Below are 21050 nucleotides of genomic sequence, written 5' to 3' on the forward strand. Positions count from 1 at the left end.
CGAAGTTATAGCAATGGAAAGTGCAAATTTTCTGAGTGGGTCACTGATTGTGGTAGTAAGCAGGGCTTCTTAATTCTTGGATCTGCTACAGAGCCCTTTCTTGTTCTGGGTCCTAGTTCAGAGTTCTATTCAGAGCTGGCAGCTTTCTGTGTCACCTGGTATAAGCCTGTACAGGAGTCCCAGATGTGAAATATGCTTTCATCATAGCCGTAAGAGGCCTATGAGAATTTGTGCTTCCTTCCTCATTTCCTTATGATGAGAGATACAAGATGCAACAAATTGTCCTTTTTCTTTGAATGAGATGTCCCAGCAGGCCAGGACCTTTATAATGTTTATCTCCCATCTTCTGCAGTGCATGTCTCACCAAGATTTCCAACATGGTGGTCACTGCTAGCTCATCCAGCCTGATTAGCAAGGTGTCATCAATGTAGCAGATCAGTATAATGTTCTGCTGCTGCTACTGCTGCTAAGTCGCTTCAGTCGTGTCCGACTCTGTGCAGCCCCATAGATGGCAGCCCACAAGGCTCCCCCGTCCCCGGGATTCTCTAGGCAAGAACACTGGAGTGGGTTGCCACTGCCTTCTCCAATGCAGGAAAGTGAAAAGTGAAAGTGAAGTTGCTGAGTCTTGTCCGACTCTTAGCGACCCCATGGACTGAGGCCCACCAGGCTCCTCCATCCATGGGATTTTCCAGGCAAGAGTACTGGAGTGGGGTGCCATTGCCTTCTCCGTCGGGTATAATGTTCTAGGCGACATTTAATGTCCACGTTTCTTCCAAGTAAATTTGAATGGGAGGGGGATTTAATTAACATATCCCTGAGGCAAAATTGTAAATACGTAATTACCATTGTCCATTTCATGTAAATACAGACTGTTTCAGATCCTCCTCTGTGATAGAGATAGAATTTATTCACCAAATCACTGACTACATGCAACATTCCTGCAACCATAATCTGCGGTAGCAATGTGACTTTATTATATAACTGCCATGGGAGCTTCCTCATGGTTGAATTTATTGTAGTCTACTTTTATACTTTTGTATCTGACTGGTTTCTACAGACACAGGACTGGAGAATTAAATAGAGCTATGACAGAGACCATCACTCCTGCACCCTTTAAATCATTAAGAGTGGAACTAATTTTCACTGTTACCACCAGTAAATCCATTTAAAATAGGAACCAAAATTTCATACCAAATAGTGGGGAAAGCATTTGATACATTATATTTAAAAGAAGAAATCTAAAATTTTATTTTAACAAATACTTAGATTATTTTTACCATGTGCTGATACTTTTAGAACCAAAGTATGAATCTCACTTTCCTTGGGGGAGGTAAAAGTATTTAAAATTATTTTCCAACAAAATTGCATCATGATTTACTTTATGTTTGGCTTTTACAGCACTGTTCCAAAGATGATCCTTTTTGAAAAAATATTTAAAGCCTTCATAATTGTTCTTAATGGACTCTCTTAATCCTCTGACAGCAAATCATATTCTTTTAAAACGCTTAGCATAAAATCATCCTAACCGGTGATCTTTTTTTCACTTGATCTAACTTTGTTAGATTTTGCTTTGTCAGTGTGATGTGATAGAAGCAGTTCTTTGACTTGGTAGACTTTATGAAATCCTATATTGTTTACATGTTTACATTTCTGTGTTTGATGGGGTGAGTAGAGGTAGAGGCCAATGTTAATATGAAAGTGTATTTCAGAGAATGGATACAGGTATTTGAAAGGCTGAGTCCCTTTGCTATTCACCTGAAACTATCACACCATTGTTTCTTAATTAGCTATTGTTTTTCAATTGCTAAATTGTGTCTGGACTCAGCGACCCCATGGACTGTAGCACACCAGGCTTCCCTGTCGTTTGGTTATACCTGAATACAAAATAAAAAGTTAAAAAAAAAAAAACTACAGCAGTGTTGAATTGGATGTGTTTTTCAGTAGTGACTAATTTGATTATGATGATGAAATGGTGGTGATTATTCCTTTTGCCTTGATTCTTTGGATCAAAATTTTGTCTGGGAGATTAATCCATGATGTTGGATATAACTATAATTTATTTTCACTTTTATGTAGTATTCTTTTGTATCAGTATACCACATTTTTTTCATTCTACCAAATACCTTTTTCATTTTTCCTGTTTGATGCTTCCTGAACTCTTAGCATATGAAGACTAAATTCTTTTATTATTTCTTTTACTTTTTCCTGCTTTCTCCTCTATTTCCAGCACTCCTATTACGCATACTTTAGAAGCTTTGACTTGATTCTCTGTATTTCTTAATTTTTAAAGAAATTATCAAGACAGAGATGAAATAAATGGATACTAGGGGGGTAAAAATTAACTTCCAGCACTTCCTTTGCATTTTAATTTTAGCAATCACATTTTAAATTTTCAATTGGTTTTCACAGTTGTAATATAGTTTCAACCTCTTTTGAGTAGATTATTTATAATTAGTGGAAATTTTCTTCTTTTGCCTGAATTATGTGTTTCTCAGATGCCATTTTTATATTCAGTTCTATACTTTATTGAACTTCCTGATGTTCAAGCTGGTTTTAGAAAAGGCAGAGGAACCAGAGATCCAATCGCCAACATCCACTGGATCATCGAAAAAGCAAGAGAATTCCAGAAAAACATCTATTTCTGCTTTATTGACTATGCCAAAGCCTTTGACTATGTGGATCACAATAAACTGTGGAAAATTCTGAAAGAGATGAGAATACCAGACCACCTGACCTGCTTCTTGAGAAATCTGTATGCAGGTCAGGAAGCAACAGTTAGAACTGGACATGGAACAACAGACTGGTTCCAAATAGGAAAAGGAGTACGTCAAGGCTGTATATTGTCACCCTGTTTATTTAACTTATATGCAGAGTACATCATGAGAAACCCTGGACTGGAAGAAACACAAGCCAGAATCAAGATTGCTGGTAGAAATATCAATAACCTCAGATATGCAGATGACACCACCCTTATGGCAGAAAGTGAAGAGGAACTAAAAAGCCTCTTGAAGAAAGTGAAGGTGGAGAGTGAAAAAGTGGGCTTAAAGCTCAACATTCAGAAAACGAAGATCATGGCATCCGGTCCCACCACTTCATGGGAAATAGATGGGGAAACAGTGGAAACAGTGTCAGACTTTATTTTGGGGGGCTCCAAAATTACTGCAGATGGTGGCTGCAGCCATGAAATTAAAAGACACTTACTCCTTGGAAGGAAAGTTATGACCAACCTGGATAGCATATTCAAAAGCAGAGACATTACTTTGCCAACAAAGGTTCGTCTAGTCAAGGCTATGGTTTTTCCTGTGGTCATGTACGGATGTGCGAGTTGGACTGTGAAGAAGGCTAAGCACCGAAGAATTGATGCTTTTGAACTGTGGTGTTGGAGAAGACTCTTGAGAGTCCCTTGGACTGCAAGGAGATCCAACCAGTCCATTCTGAAGGAGATCAGCCCTGGGATTTCTTTGGAAGAAATGATGCTAAAGCTGAAACTCCAGTACTTTGGCCACCTTATGCGAAGAGTTGACTCATTGGAAAAGACTCTGATGCTGGGAGGGATTGGGGGCAGGAGGAGAAGGGGACGACAAAGAATGAGATGGCTGGATGGCATCACTGACTCGATGGACGTGAGTCTGAGTGAACTCCAGGAGTTGGTGATGGACAGGGAGGCCTGACATGCTGTGATTCATGGGGTTGCAAAGAGTCGGACACGACTGAGTGACTGATCTGATCTGATCTGATACTCTATTGCATTTGAGAGGCAACAGGACTTAGAGCTTTAAAGCATAAACATTGGAGTGAGACTGCTGGGTTTGAATTCTTCCTCTGTTGTTTGTACCCATTTAATCTCAGGCAATTATTTAACCTCTAGAAACTAGTTCCTTCCTAAACAAAATGGACCCAATTCTAGTGTCTACCTCCTAGAGATGTTGTAAAAATTAAATGAAATAATTTCTGTGTATCCAAACTGAAAATGTTTGCTATTAATACTTAGTAAGCACTTAATAAATGTTAGCTATTATTACCATATGTCAGGTGCACTGTCCTAGTTTCCAGACATACAACGCTGAAGCAGACTTGCACCGTTCACTCAAAAACTTAAGACTGGATGTTATTTGTCAAGTCTAGCATTCATCTTCTGTCTCAGTAGGACTGGTGGTACATATTAAATAACCATAGTGTTCAAAATTGTGGTACATTCTCAGTGGTTTTATTAGCTGATTGAGCATTAAAATATAACCTGAGGCTGAAACAACAAGAGTCTCACTGCTTATTTTGTACTTAGCAGTGTACTTGGAGGGCTTCCTAGGTGGTGCTAGTGGTAAAGAACCTGTGTGCCAATGCAGGAGACGCAGGAGACCCAGGTTCAATTCCTGGGTTGGGAAGATCCCCTGGAGGAGGGCATGGCAACCCACTTGAGTATTCTTGCCTGGAGAACCCCACGGACAGCCTGGTGGGCTACAGTCCATAGGGTCCAAAGAGTCAGACACAACTGAAGCAACTTAGCATGCAAGCACATGCTGTACCTGGAAAGGGTGGACGAGCCGGAGGGCATTCATGTGGGGGTGCCAAAGGGGAGGAGTGTAAATGGTGAGGCAAGGCATGGGTGGCATGCTAGAGGTATTAGATGTGATAGGAGTAGTTATAATGTGGAATCGTTTGTTGTTGTTCAGTTGTTAAGACATGTCCAACTCATTATTACCCTATGGACTCCTCTGCTCTCCACAATCTCCCAGAGTTTGCTCAAATTCATGTCTGTTGAGTTGGTGATGTGGAATAGAAGATGACCAAAAAAAAGCAGACTGACTAGAGCTGTGGCTTATAACTGGAGGGCCATATGGTCGGTTAACTGTGGAGATTGGTCCACACCACAGAGGTCTTACAAGGTTAGCAGAAGACTTTGCTCATTATCCTGTATTGGTCAGAACATAGCTGACATTTTTGAGCAAGAGAGTAATATGATATACAGAGGTATTTTTGGCTTTGGTAGTTTTAATTTTTGTCTCTGTGTAGAAGATACAAATGTTCTCAGTGTTTTGGACAACTCAAAAGAAATTTTTTTTCTGAGCTATGTCTAATCCAAACTCAAAAAAAGCTTTGTAAGACATCATGCCTTTTGGCCTTATTTTTTTCTTTTAATGTTTACATATATCATTTTTGAGAGATTCCAAAGTTTTATGAAAACAGGAATGCTGGTTATAACAGTTCCAAAGGTATGCAAATCCAAATATGAAATAATTTAGGGTAATGAGAAATTAAGATTGCAAGGTTCACTCTTCAATTGTAGGAAGAAAATTAAAGGTAAACCACGTAGCAAAGTTCAAAATAAAACATGTATAGGTATTCAAGTCCTTGGAGGCTTATAAATTGCCTGGTATGCCTATAACTACTTTGCTATTATGTGGCCAAAACACAGGGGACTTCAGGATGTGTATTTACGAACTGATTCCCCAACAGATAACTGCACTATGCCGAAATGCTATTGCTATGTCAGTGATTGTACTTCTTGTTTCAGAATTTTTCCATTTTTCAATCTAATTAACTTAGAATGTCTCTAACGTGATTTACAAAGAATTTTATATTTATATTTTGCAATCAGCATTTGACTGGCGCTCAGGTTTGAGACATGCACTACAATGTGTAAACATTTTGTAAGATAATAAATAGCTTCTAAATGTTTTATGATTGCCTGTTCCCTGCTAATTGGTCATGGATTGAAATTCCCCATTGTTTAATTTTTTTTAATATGTGGGAAATTTGTATAAATGAGTGTGTGGGACTTCATATCACAGCTGTTGTCATTTAAAGTTTGGACAGCATCATTACAAATGAAGCCCTGCTGTGAAATCAAAGTCAAAAGGCATCTTGGCATCCCAATCATTTCCTTAGGAGAAGATTACAGCTCAAGTCTGTTGAACTTTATTGCCTTGGGCCTCATGACAGTCTTCAGAAACATGCAAGGCATTTCTGTTAAAGAAACTCAGATGTGCTAGGACACAGGGGATGACATTCTTGCACATAACAGTGTCCTAAGCAAGAGAATGAGGAATAAGTTAGGAAGAAAAAAGATGATTCACACTTTTTGCCATATTCTGGGATTATAAAATCCATGGAGATGACAGAACAGGAACAGGATGTGGTGTTTTCCTACATGGCCTCTGTATTTTTTCCAGTTTTACTGAAGTATAATCAGCAAATAAATTTGTAATGTATTTAAAGTGTACACCATGAAGATTTTTTTTTAATTTTATTTTTAAACTTTACAATATTGTATTAGTTTTGCCAAATATCGAAATGAATCCGCCACAGGTATACCTGTGTTCCCCATCCTGAACCCTCCTCCCTCCTCCCTCCCCATACCCTCCCTCTGGGTCCTCCCAGTGCACCAGCCCCAAGCATCCACTATTGTGCATCGAACCTGGACTGGCGACTCGTTTCATACATGATATTATACATGTTTCAATGCCATTCTCCCAAATCATCCCACCCTCTTCCTCTCCCACAGAGTCCATAAGACTGATCTATACATCAGTGTCTCTTTTGCTGTCTCGTACACAGGGTTATTGTTACCATCTTTCTAAATTCCATATATATGCGTTAAAATACCATACATTGTGAAAGGATTCCCACAATCGAATTAATTAACACATCCATCACCTTGCAGATTTACCTTTCTGGGGAGGGTGAGAATACTTAAATTCTACTTTCTTAGCAGATTTTCATTATATAATAACAGTATTATCAACTGTAGTCACTATGTTATACATTAGATTCTCAAACCTTGTTCATCTTATATGTACTCTTTTACCAGCATCTTCCCATTTCTCCCATACCCCAGCCCCTGGCAACCACCATTCTACTCTTTCTTAGTTCAACTTTTTTTTTAAGACTATACCTATAAGTGATACCATGCAGTATTTGTCTTTCTTTGCCTGGTTTATTTCACTTAACCATAATACCCTCTACATTCATCCATGTTGTTCCAAGTGGCAGGATGTTTTTCCTTTATAAGGCTGAATAATATTGCATATATAAACTACATTTTCTTTATCCATTCATTCTTTGATGGATACTTAGGTTGCTTCCACACCTTGGGTGTTCTGAATAATTCTGCAATGAACATGGGAGTACAGATTTCTCTGTAAGATAATGATTTTCTTTGCATTGTATATATACCCAGAAGTGGGATTCTTGGATCATATGATAGTTCTATTTTTAGTTACTTAAGGAACCTCCAGTTGTTTTCCATAGTGACTGTACTAGTTTACTTTCCTTCCAACAGTGTGCAAGGATTCCCTTTTCTCTGCATCCTCCTCAGCAATTTTTTCTTGTCTCTTTGATAATTCAGTTCAGTCGTTCAGTGGTGTCTGACTCTTTGCGACCCCATGAACCACAGCACGTCAGGCCTTCCTGTCCGTCATCAACTCCCAAAGTCCACACAAACCCATGTCCATTGAGTCAGTGATGCCATCCAACCATCTCATCCTCTGTCATCTGCTTCTCCTCCTGCCCTCAATCTTTACCAGCATCAGGGTCTTTTCAAATGAGTCAGCTCTTCGCATCAGGTGGCCAAAGTATTGGAGTTTCAGCTTCAAAATCAGTCCTACCAAAGAACACCAGGACTGATCTCCTTTAGGATGGAGTGGTTGGATCTCCTTGCAGTCCAAGGGACTCTCAAGAGTCTTCTCCAGCACCACATTTCAAAAACATCAATTATTTGGCACTCAGCTTTCTTTATAGTCCAACTCTCACATCCATACATGACCACTGGAAAAACCATAGCCTTGACTAGCAGACCTTTGTTGACAAAGTAATGTCTCTGCTTTTGAATATGCTGTCCAGGTTGGTCGTAATTTTCCTTCCAAGGAGTAAGCATCTTTTAATTTCATGGCTGCAGTCACCATCTGCGGTGATTTTAGAGCCCAGAAAAATAAAGTCAGCCGCTGTTTCCACTGTTTCCCCATCTATTTGCCAGGAAGTGATGGGACCAGATGCCATGATCTTCGTTTTCTGAATGTTGAGCTTCAAGCCAACTTTTTCACTCTCCACTTTCACTTTCATCAAGAGGCTTTTTAGTTCCTCTTCACTTTCTGCCATAAGGGTGGTGTCATCTGCATATCTGAGGTTATTGATATTTCTCCTGGCAGTCTTGATTCCAGCTTGTGCTTCCTCCAGCCCAGCATTTCTCATGATGTACTCTGCATAATAGCCATTCTAATAATGAAGTTACAGCTCACTGTGGTTTTGATTTGCATTTCTCTGATTATTAACAATGTGGAGTACCTTTTAATGTACCTGTTGGCCATATGTATGTCTTTGAAAAAAATGTTCAGTTACTTTGCCCATTTTTTAATTGAGTTATTTGGTCTTTTTTGCTCTTGAGTTGTATGAGGTCCCTGAATATTTTGGCTAGGAACCCTTTATTGGATTTATGATTTGCAAATATTTTCTCCTGTTGCATAGGTTGCCTTTTCATTTTGTTGATGGTTTTCTGTGATGTGCAGAAACTGTTTAGTTTGATGTAGTCCCATTTGTTTATATTTGCTTTTGTTGCCTTTGTACTTTTAAGTGTCACATCTAAAACATGATTGCCAAGCATAATGTCCAGGAACTTACCACCTGTGTTTTCTCCTAGGAGTTTTATTGCTTCAGGTCTTATATTCACGTCTTAATCCAGTTTGAGTTGATTTTTGTGTATGATATAAGATAGAAGTCTTGTTTCATTTTTCATTTGGATATCCAGTTTTCCCAGCCTGCCTTTATTTTAAAATAAAAACATAAATGTGGTTCCAAAGTAATGACTGCCTTCTTATTTGCAGGGCAGCAAAGGAGACACAGACATAAAGAATAGACTTTCATTCACTGTAGGTGAGGGAGATAGTGGGATGACCTGAGAGAGTAGTATTGAAACATACACATTACCACATGTGAAATAGAGAGCCAGTGGGAATCTGCTGTATGATGCCTGAAACCCAAGGCTGTGACAACCTAGAGGGGTGGGATTGGGAGGGAGGTTTAAGAGGAAGGGAACAAGTTCTTGCCTGTGGCTCATGTTGATGCATGACAGAAACCTCACCATATAGTAAAGTAATTATCTTCCAATTAAAAAAAAAAACAACTAGTGTTTGCACAACAGTAAGGACACTGCCCACTGCCCTCATAGAAACTTCTTAGATAAGCCTGAGTCTTCCTTGTAAAACCAAGCTTCTCTCTCCTAATATGTTATCTTTGCTGATGTATTCATGGATCCTGATGGTTAATATAAATTCTGTTTGTTTGCTTTTTATGTAAATGAGATGTTTCCCCCTTAGAAATGGGAGCCACGTTGCATAGCAGCCATATCTCAGAGACCTTGTTCTACCAGTGACCTTTCTTTTTCAACTCTCTCTCCCTTGGATTTTCCTCCTTGGTGTGCACGGGTCCCTTCTAATTCTTACAGAATCAAAGGATTACATAGAATGTTAGTATTCATCTGGCTCAGTACTACCAAGATTCATTCAGCCACCCATTTGGATGTCATGACTCTTCCACAGCTTCCTCCCCTTTACAGCTATGAGCATTTACACTGGGGGCCTTTGTTTTACTCTACTCACTTATACCCTCATCATGTCACCAGTAACCTCTTTGATTCACAAGTTTCTTGGCTTTTTCTCAATCTTCATTTTACTGAATTTCATGAAGCTTTCAACACCATTGGTCATTTCTTCTCCTGACATCTATAGTATTGTGCTCAGTCGCATCTGACCGTTTGTGGCCCCATCACTCTAGCCCGCCTGACTCCTATGCCCATGGAATTTTCCAGGCAAGAATACTGGAGAGGGGTGCCATTTCCTACTCCAGGGGATCTTCCTGACCCAGGGATCGAACCTGTGTCTCTTGCGTCTCCTGCATTAGCAGGTAGATTCTTTACCACTAGTACCACCTGGGAATCCTGACATCTTTAGTATTGCTTTCTTCTAATTTCTTTCCCATCTTGATTTTCCTTTATTCCTTCTATATAAGCATCTATCTTCCCCAGGTTTCTGTCTTTAGCGGCGTCTCTTCATTCCTCTCTCTCCATTTTCCTAGCAGCTGCACCATTTTACATTCCCACTGAGATTTCCTGACTTTCCTATTCCCCAACATTTCACCCAAAGGGTTTTGGCATCACTGATATTTCTTGCCTGATCCATAACAAAATTTTACATGCAAACTCTTCATAGGTAACACTGAGAAAAAATATACTATTTCAATTATAACATACATCCCAGTCTTAGAGAAGTTAAAATGTGGAGGGAAAAGGTGTATCTTTGGTTCAGTGAAATGCAGTAATTAAATATATTTAAACCCCCTCCAAAATTTTTTGGACAAATTGCACAGCTATGAACATAAACGGGAAAGTAAAAGTAGCTACTCACCAATAGTGTATGAAAATATCTTTCTCAAATGTATTTTTACAACAAAAGACTGTGCTTCAGGACAGTATTTTTTTCCAGCTCTTTTTTCACAATTATCTAGGTAAGTCTTAATGACAATTTAGAATAAAAGTAAAAACCCCTTAGAACAGTAAATAATGTATCATAGATTTTTGTTTCCATATATTTGTGATTTCTGATAAATGTCCTAATAATGCTCATTTCTCTTTGTTTTCTTTAAGGATTGTTCCAGTTTAGAAGAATATAACATTGCTGCAGCATTACTCCCTCTGACTAGTGCTTTCTATAGGGTAAGTTTTAGTGGTCTATATGTAAGTCATTTTGATTTATATAAATGTATTCAGCTTGATTTATCATGGAACTACATCAGTCCCATCTCCTGACAATATCTAAGACACATCTGTGGCTATATCTATTATAACATTTGTTGCATACTATGTGCAAAAAATGAAATACATGTTAAATTATCTCCTAAGATATAACCCCACCACTCTATCCCCATTTCATTGTTCTTTAGAGCAACTTAATAACCTGAAATTATGTATTGTTTAGTTTATATTTGACTGCTCTCTGCCACCAAAGAAAACAAATTTGGTGGGATATTATTATATATATTATAATTATACTTATATACTTATATTATATATTAATTAATATTAATCATTAATTATAATAAATTTATTATATTTAATAAATTTAATATTAATTAATATTATATATTATCTGTCTTATTCATTGCTATATCCCAATGTTAATAAGTTTCTACTGAATGAATGAACACACTAGATGAATAAATGTCAGGCAGAAATTAGAGATTAACATCACTGGCAACTTCTGTGAACCTTCTTAAAATTTTCTGGAGTGCTCAGTGCTTTTCTTAATTCTATCACATACTGTAGTTCTCCTGTCCATGCCTTTCAAAGAGATTGATTCTTATGGCAAACAATCCAGCAAATTCTTATTCTCTCTTTTCCTGTAAAGACTTGTAGGGAGTTACGGAGCCAAGCTCTGAAGAGCACGTTGATTACGTCTGTCTGAAATACACAATAGGAAACAAGAAACCTGTGGCAACCAGGCTGCCTCAGGCCCAGCTATGTGCAGTTAGCCTCAGGAAGCTCAGGACTTCAGATAGGCGTTATGGAAGGACTTCTAGCTTAGCTACTCCCTGTTTCATGGACTCTAAGTCAAGAGAGATTATCAGATATTCCCAGATCTAATTTAGTGGAGAACTAACTAGGCATCAGATATATCTAAGTGCTTTAGCTGATTCATAAAAATGATCCATGCCCTTAGATGCTTTTTGTTCTGCCTATCCTTTTTGTTTCATCCACCATTTCTGACTGATGAGGTCTAGTCCTCTTCCTGCACTTAGCATGTGTTCAATAAATATTTCTTGATAAGACCAATTTTTAAAAAACTTTACTTCAAACAGTTTGTCCACAGTCTCTGAGTTAAAAGTCTTAACCCAAACATTCTCCATAATCAGGAGCCCTTTCTCTGCTGCTAAGTCACTGCGTATTCCTTTTTCTTCCTCCTTACCTTCCCATCCTCTTCAAAAACAGAAAATGAAATTTATGAGACTCACACTTCTGAGATCTGGCAGGTCATACTGAGCATCCTCAGGAAATAAGGACAAATCTCAAAAATTTTAATCAAATGAATTTGGCTTTAGAAACTAAAGACAACCAGCTGGAGCTTGGGCATTATCTTTCGGTTTTCCCTTAACCAATCTCCAGGCCCACTCCAGTTTTTCTTAACTGCTTAGTGGTTCTTCGTCTTATTCCTCTCCTAACATGAAGAACAATGTTACAAAAATAGGTCAGGCCCTCCTGTGTCTTAAACCATCAAGGAAATTTGTCTCCATATCCCAGAGTAACCAGAAAACTTTCTTCTAACTAGCCTTCATATGGGCCCTCACATGGGCATTTGTTAAAGAAAATAGCATTTTAAAATTTTCCTACTTTAACATCTAAGATATTTATTTCTATATAATATATCTACATTTAAAAAACAAGAAGAAATGTAGGGAAAATAAGAACCGACAGTAGAAACTCAATTGCTCAAGAAATCCAAACTACTGAAGACTTTGTTTAAGCTGGATTATTAACCTGTTTTACAGTGTATTAGTGAGGGTTTGGTCATCAAGCGAAAGCACCATGAGTGATAGGAAGTAAGGACCCTATTGTAGGGACCAGCTTTTATATTGTTATAGAAGCTGGAGAAGAAGTTTATGGAAAGCTTCAAATTAGGGTCTACCTGTTGGCCTGATGTCACTGTAGGTCATCAGGGCAGCAGTCAGGAAGAAAAGCTGGGCATGACAGAGGGAAGAACAAGGGCAAAGTAGAATCTGTGTATGTCTCTCATGTCCTCCAACTTCAGGGAAGGAGGTGACCTGAAAAAGAAGCCACGTTGTTGGCCATTGAGCTACACATGTGCCTAGCTCTGAGTAGGAGTAGCTAATGGAAGAGATCCAATAGGAACTGGAAGAAATGTGAGCCTGGTTCTTCCCACACATTAAGATGATCCAGCAGATTAGTTATAAAAGTGTATGAAATACAGCAGCACGTGGCTGTACTGACCTTCAGAGTGTAGCGGCCACTGCTTCATTTTTGCCTTCCAAATCTTAGACACATTTCTCTGTCATTAACCTTAACCTGGACTCATGCGGCAAAGAGAGTTCTGGGAAATATAGTTCCAGCTTAGCTTAGTTTACACAGTGCAAAAGCATTACACTGTGTTTTTTGTTTGTTCCATGCATGTGTTTAATGCATGCAGTTATTTAATAAGCAGGGATGCATGCCATGCTTTTCTCTGTGTTATCAAACTTAATAATACAGACTTACATTTTATGATGAGTTTATAGATTTAATTCTTTACTGTTGGCTTGGCTTGATTTTACTTGGTTTGTTTTGGTTTAATTTGGGCATGAATTACTCAAGGTCCAGTCAGGAGCCAGAAACCATAACAGTAATATGAGCAGGAAAAATTTAATGTAAGGAATTGTTAAGTTAATAGGGGATTAACTACTAAGAAGTACAGAAGATTTTAAAGAATACAGAAATAGCAGATAAAGGGAGCAGCTTGTCGAAGGTTCAGGCAGAATACCCACAAAAGGAGCAAATTTGGAGAGGGCCACTCTCCAGCAAGACTGAGATTCAGACCTTGTTGGAGAGGCATTGCTATGACCGGCACTGAAGCGAAGTTCACTGAGGGGCTGCAGACTTGGACTGGCAAGCAGGAAATGCCCGCTGGAGTTCTCACAAGGCTTGCTAGGAAGCCGCCGTCTCTGGGGCACCACTGAAACTTGCGAAGTGGGGAGCGCGTCTGGGTGTCCCACACACAACTAGCAGGAACGAGAAGGAAGAGCACACCAGAACCAGGAAAAGAGACCAGTTCATACTGTAGTGTCCCAGCTGGCAAAGAAAAACTGTGACAGGTCCAGCTGCATTACCAAAAAGCGAGGAAAGGCAGGTGGATCCGGAGGAGAGAGGCTCTGCACTGATACCCAGCAGACAGGGTTAAGGAGTAGATCATATTGATTCTTAGATACTTCCTGAGTTTCTGTCTTACAGGAAATTATTGCTGATGCATAGTGGATTTGTTAATTCAGGAAAATTCTGTAGATGTCAATTGCATTATCCTGGCCTCTGATTGCACATGAGCCATCCTCATACTGTTCAAAGGGTGTAAATTCCTGAGTCTTGCTCAGCATTGCTTCAGAAAATGGACTCAGCTACTTGTCTTGCTTAAACTTGCTTTGAAAATATTTTTTAATAACATTTATTAGTCTTTTTTTTTTCAATGCACCAGGAGTTTATTGAGCATCTCAACAAAAAAGGTTACTATACCAGACAATATCTTGGGTAACAAGATGAACAAAATATTGATGGGGCCACTAGGAACTTACATTAGTCTTTATAATGTAATAAATAATAAACAAGCTGGTCCACAGTTTTCATCAATCAGGTAGACATTTTCTTAAAGTAGTATATATGCATGGTTAGAAAATTCAGATGGTACAGAGAGATAGAAAATGCAAAATAAACGCTCACTTTCCCACCTCTACTCCATTTCTTCTGACAATTGGTTTCCTCCTAGGGGAAAAAAAAAAGTTGTGTATTTTTGCTAGAATATACAGATAAAATTATTTTTTAACTAAAGTGATCACCTTGCTTTTTTCACTTAGTAGTATATCTTGGAGATCCTTCTGTATACCTAATTAATTTATAGCATATATACCTAATTATTTTTAATGACTGCATATATGTATCCATATATATGTCTTTTTAATAGTGGAACTCAAAGCCTGCTCTGAGTAAGGTGGTGGGAGAGATGATGGATCAGGTGCCTATGTTGTTGTTGTTTTTTTTTTAATATATCAGCTATTTTTTAAAAATTGAAGTATAGTTGATTCACAATATTAGTGAATTACTGTTAGTTTCAGATGTATAGCAGAGTGATTTTTTTTCAGGTTATACCCATTGAGTTATTGTTGTTTCTGTTTAGTCACTAAGTTGTATCCAACTCTTTGGCAACCCCAGGGACTGTAGCCCGCCAAGCTCTTCTGTCCATGGGATTACAAGATATTTAATATAATCTCCTGTGCTATACTGTAAATGCTTGTTGCTTACCTACTTTATGTATAGTAATTTGTATCCTTCCTTCCTCCCCTTTGGTAACCATTAGTTTGTTTTCTATATCTGTGGTTCTGTTTCTGTTTTATATATAGATTCATTTGTATTATTATTAGATTCCACATATATGTGATACCATATAGTATTTGTCTTTCTCCATCTGACTTATTTCATGAAGTATAATATTCACTACATCCATCTGTTTTACTACAGATGGTAGTATTTCTTTCTTTTATGGCTGCATACTATTCCACTGGGTGTATATATACACACCATTTCTTCTTAAGCCAATTGTATGTTGATGGGCATAGGAGTTGTTCCCATGTCTTGGCTTTTGTAAATAGTACTGCTGTGAACATTGGGGTGCATTCATCCTTTGAATTACAGTTTTCATTTTCTTCAGGTATATACCCAGGAGTGGGATTACAGGATCATATGATAGCTCTAATTTTAGTTTTTTAAGAAACTTCCTTACTGTCTTCCATAGTGGCTGCACAAATTTACATTCCCACCAATAGAGTACAAGGATTTCTTCCCTTTTCTCCACACCCTCTCCAGCATTTATTATTTATAGACTTCGATGATAGTTATTCTACCCAATATGAGATGGTACTTCACTGTGGCTTTGATTTCCATTTCTCTAGTAATTAGCAGTGCCAAACATCTTTTCGAGTGTCTCTTCACCGTCTTATGTCTTCTTTGGAAAAATGTCTATGTAGGGCTTCTGCCCATTTTTTTTAATTGAATTTGTTTTTTCAATAATGAGTAATATAAACTGTTTATATATTTTCAATATTAATCCCTTGTCAGTCACATCATTTGCAAATATTTTCTCCCATTTCATAGACTGTCTTTTCATTTTGTTGATGGTTTAGTTTGCTGTGCAAAAGCTTTCAAGTTTGATTAGGTTCCATTTGTTTATTTTTGCTTTTATTTCTTTTGCGTTGTGAGACTGATATAAGAAAATATTGCTACAATTTATGTCAGATAATATTTTGCCTATATTCTCTTCTAGGAATTTTAGGGTGTTGTGTCTTATATTTATGTCTTTAACCCATTATGAATTTATTTATTTTTCTATATGGTGTAAGGGAGTGTTCTAATTTCATTGATTTATACATAGCTGTCCCAAATTTCCCAGCACCATTTATTGAAGAGATTGTCTTTTATCCATTGTATATTCTTGCCCCTTTTATCATAGATTAATGGACTGCAGATGTACAGGCTTATTTCTGGGCTCTCTGTTCTGTTGCATTGATCTATATGTCTGTTTTTGTGCCAGTACCACACTGTTTTGATTATTATAGCTTTGTAGTATGGTCTGAAGTGTGGATGGGTTATTCCTCCAGCTTTGTTGTTCTTCCTCAGGATTACTTGGTAATTCTGGGTCTTTTATGATGCCATATAAATTTTAGAAATCTTTGTTTTAGTTCTGTGAAAAATGTCATAATGTATTTTGATAGAGGTTCATTAAATCTGTGGATTGCTTCAGGTATTATGGCCATTTTAACAATATTAATTCTTTTGATCCAAGAGCATGGAATATCTTCCCATTTCTTTGAATCATTTTCAGTTTCCTTTATCAGTGGTTTCTAGTTTTCAGGATGTATAGTTTCTTTTTAATTTAAAAAATAATTATGCATATACTTATCCTTCTCATAAAAGTAGAGTGTTTTATTGGCCCAGATTAAACACATGTCTCTCTTTTAGAGCTTTGCTTAGACTAAAAGATGTACCATTTTTGACATTATCTATATGAGATCTTTGGGAATTTGTTACACCACGGCCACCATAAATATAGAGGTTTTTTTTCCTCTACAGTTCTTTCACACCTTTTTCTACTTTAAGAAACTTGTATTTAATGTGTCTTTAACTCATGAAGCCTTTCTTGAAGGTAGTACCTTAACAGCTAGGTTTAAATGATCAGGGTTACTTTTATGGTGAAAAATAATAATTTTTACATTTATTATTTATATGGTGCTTTCATTCTGAGTTCAGAAGATGTTTTTTATGCATGCCAAACACTGTGCTTATGTTTGTTGCTGAGTTACAGGTGAATAACATGGTCCTTACCCTCAAGAAACATACTGTCTAATGTTATATCTTTTAATTAACTACTGACAGAGGAACTCTTTCAGTTATTAAATAACATTGGGCTACTCTTTGTTTACTTATGACGTGAAGTCGCTCAGTCGTGTCCGACTCTGCGACCTCATGGACTGTAGCCTACCAGGCTCCTCTGTCCATGGGATTTTCCAGGCAATAGTACTGGAGTGGATTGCCATTTCCTTCTCCAGGGGATTTTCCCAACCCAGGGATCAAACTCGGGTCTCCTGCATTCTAGACAGACGCTTTACCGTCTGAGCCACCAGGGAAAGATCATGTTAACTGAAGAACCATGTAACATGGTAGCAGTGAGCAACAATAAAGGCTATGAACCACCATTTAATACCTTCTCCTCAGTGACCTATGTAGCTTAGACTTGAAAGTGAAAGTGTTAGTCACTCTCTTTGAGACCCCCTGGACTGTAGCCTGCTGGGCTTCTCTGTCCATGGAATTCTCTAAGCAAGAATATTGGAGTGGGTTGCCATTCCCTTCTCCAGAGGGCTCTTCCTGACTCAAGGATGTAACCTGGGTCTCCTGCATTGCAAGTGGATTCTTTACCATCTGAGTGACCAGGGAAGCCCCACCTCAGAGTTATGCTGTTGCAATTCTTAATAACCCATGTAATCTGGAGAGAGTCCTATCAAAGTATGACCAGTCCCTCTCGTTACCTCTGTGAGGCACATCTGTTCATTACTGATACTCAGAATGACTCACAGGAGAGATGACACTTTCTCCTTTGGCACCAGTCATGGTTTATGTTTACCCGAGGAGAAAAAAGCAGCACCCTATTTACGTTAAATTCAAGCATCATAAAGTGTTGCCTTCCCAAATTCCAAAGATTTCCCACTGTGGATGCCACTCTGAGAATGTTTTATTGATTGAGCTAGGTCTCATTCAGCCTAAAAGCATTACTCAGGCTCTCATTCTCAGTGGTAGATTTTTTCTTCAAAATTCTCATTTCATATAGTACATAAAAATGTCTTTTCTGAAATCTAGTCACATGGAAGATTTATTTTATTACTGGATTTATTGAGGTATAATTTAAACACCATGAATATCCACTCCTTTTAAATTTCATTTCAGTGACTTTTAGTATACTCACAGCATTGTGTAAGTATCACCACCATGTTATTTTAGAACATTTCCGTCACCCCCAAAAGAAATCTCATGCCCATTTAGCCACTCTCCATTCTCTGGCAACCACTAACATACTTTCTGTCTCTGTAAATTTGCCTTTTCTGCATATTTTATATAAATGGAATCATATATATATTCTTTTGTGTCTGACTTATTTCACTAAGCATAATGTACTTGAAATTCACCTATGGTTTTTTGAAGATTTCTTTAGGGCTGTTAATTATTAATGAAAAAATTCTCATACCCTGAGTGCTTATGTCACCTTCTGTAATTTTCACCTTATTTCAAATTATACCTAATTCTAATGAAATATATAATTAATTATCTTTCAGTAAATACATTAGGAAAACATATGAGATGTAAAGCATAATTTCTCAATTTGAAGAAATATATTTCACATTTCTGTCTACATTTTATGGGTTTTTTTTATATTTCCATTGCTAAATTTTAACTTTTTCTGATACATTCTAAATGAACATCTACTAGCTTATCTCACTAAATAAAATTTGAGACCTAGATATCATTTCTATTTCAAAATATAAAAGCCCAAAGCAAGTATATTCAGCATGATGTGATAGGAAAATCTGAAAAATGTCATTTGTATAAGCCTAGGTTACCTAATCTGGAGAAGGCAATGGCACCCCACTCCAGTACTCTTGCCTGGAAAATCCCATGGATGGAGGAGCCTGGTAGGCTGCAGTCCATGGGGTCGTGAAGAATCGGACATGACTGAGCGACTTCACTTTCACTTTTCACTTTCATGCATTGAAGGAGGAAATGGCAACCCAGTCCAGTGTTCTTGCCTGAAGAATCCCAGGGATGGCGGGGCCTGGTGGGCTGCCGTCTATGGGGTCGCACAGAGTCAGACACGACTGAAGTGACTTAGCAGCAGCAGGTTACCTAATCAGTCAGAGAAGCAGAAAGTTAACATTAAAGCATGAAAAATGTCAGAATTTTCTGTTTCATCTCCTGAGCAATGATCTTCCTGCCCCCAGACTCTAGCAATAATTCTGCACCCCAACGCCTGCCCCCCAAAATAAGTGAACTAAAATCTATAATCAGTATGTTTCATATCAAAGCTTGATATCTCTTATGTAAGCCTGTGCACCTAACAGAGAACAGTAAAGAACAGAAGTCCAAAGGAACGTGATAGGAATAATAACATTTATTGAATTTTTGCTATGCACAAGATGCTACATTTGGTTTACTATACCTAATTCAAGTCAGTGAGTATTATTATTTCCATTTTAAGACAAAAAAAGCTATGTCTTAGAGAGAATCTGTACCACTGAGCCAGTATGTGGCAGAGCTGAAACTCAAACGCAGTTCTACTTGACTCCAAAGCCTCGTGTCTTTAACTGTGATAGGATTCCCCACGTGAGTCCTGGTTATGCAGCATACTCTTGGAGCTTTTTTGACTCTTTACTTAGAGGTGTTGAACTGGCATCACTCCTACCTCCTCATTCCATCAGCCATTTTCATCCATATATCCAGCAAAGATATTTCATTAATCTTTGGCTTGGAGGATGCAAAAGTTAGGAAATGCTGATTGTTTGTTTGTTATGGTTAATTTAAGAAATAACTGTCCCATGACATTATTTATAAATCTCTAACTTCCACATATTTCTAATATAAAGCATGCTAAGTACACAGGATCACACCAGATGCACTTTTGTATTTCTTTTACTTTAGAATTTATTTGAATAACTAACTGACTTTGCTTCTTAGTAATTAATATGGACTCTACTTTTCCCACAGTAGATACAGCAGCTTCTAACGGATGGAAGATTGCTGCTGGAAGAAAAATCTTTTTGTCATAAAAAATAGATATTTCATCAGTCTTCATTTTTCTGCCTTTGGTACATGACAAGAGAGTTTCTTAAAAATCTACAAAATACGAAAAGAATTTTGTTTTCTTAGACTTCATAATCTGGATACATTGCATTTCCTATAACAGATCTCAAAGGATTACATTTTTGGCCCAAAAAAGGAGAGAGATGATAAAGGGTCTTTTTCCACCTTTTTTTTCTGCTGTAAAATCACATACTAATCTTAAAAATAAGTCAGCAGAAAAACAATTCAGAGTGAAGACAGGCATCAATACTGGACTGAATCCAAATTTGGCCTGGAAAAGATATGAATATGTTTATTATAGCGGATGCTTCCAGTACAGCAGAATTTTAGAATGGCCAGAAAAATAGTATCTTGCTTTTACTTCCTCTACCTTCTTCTTTTCTTTAGGACAGTATAGCATTCCTTCCTTCTCCTGCCTCTCAACACAATCTCTTCTTGCTTTTCTTACTCCTTCTTTCCAGTTTTACACAGCTGCTCCTTTCTCCTGGTCCTCCTGAAAAGCCTCTATAATTTTATAACCAGTTTGGAATTACTGTTTTTTATTGTTGTTATTGTTTAGTCACTTTAAGTCGTGTCCGACTCTTTTTCAACCCCATGGACTGTAGTCTGCCAAGCTCCTCTGTCCGTGGGATTTTCCAGGCAAGAATACTATTGTGGGTTGCCATTCCTTCTCCAGAGGATCTTCCTGACCCAGGGATCAAACCTTGGTCTCCTGCATTGGCAGGCAGATTTTTTACCACTGAGCCACCAGGGAAGCCCCGTTTTTTTTATTAATACTAGTTTAATATTCACAGTTTAATGATGCAAGGCAATTATAGAATAATTACTCAAAAGTTTGAGAGTGGATATTAATTATTATTGTGTTTTCTAGTGAAGAATTAATAAATACTTATGGAGTCTTTTTCTT

The 21050-nt window shown here is 37.7% G+C and overlaps 1 protein-coding gene across 2 annotated transcripts in view; it reads left to right on the top strand.

Annotated features, from left to right (window-relative positions):
• SBF2 (SET binding factor 2) overlaps positions 1-21050 on the top strand; it is a 499008-nt gene that overhangs the window by 355060 nt on the left and 122898 nt on the right. For both annotated transcript variants that reach the window (XM_061440817.1, XM_061440818.1), the window contains exon 17: positions 10634-10702. In XM_061440817.1, the coding sequence (XP_061296801.1) occupies positions 10634-10702 (69 nt within the window). The remainder of the gene's footprint in view (positions 1-10633; positions 10703-21050) is intronic.

This window comes from Bos javanicus, chromosome 15, assembly GCF_032452875.1.
Source record: "Bos javanicus breed banteng chromosome 15, ARS-OSU_banteng_1.0, whole genome shotgun sequence".
In the NCBI taxonomy this organism is placed as follows: domain Eukaryota; kingdom Metazoa; phylum Chordata; class Mammalia; order Artiodactyla; family Bovidae; genus Bos; species Bos javanicus.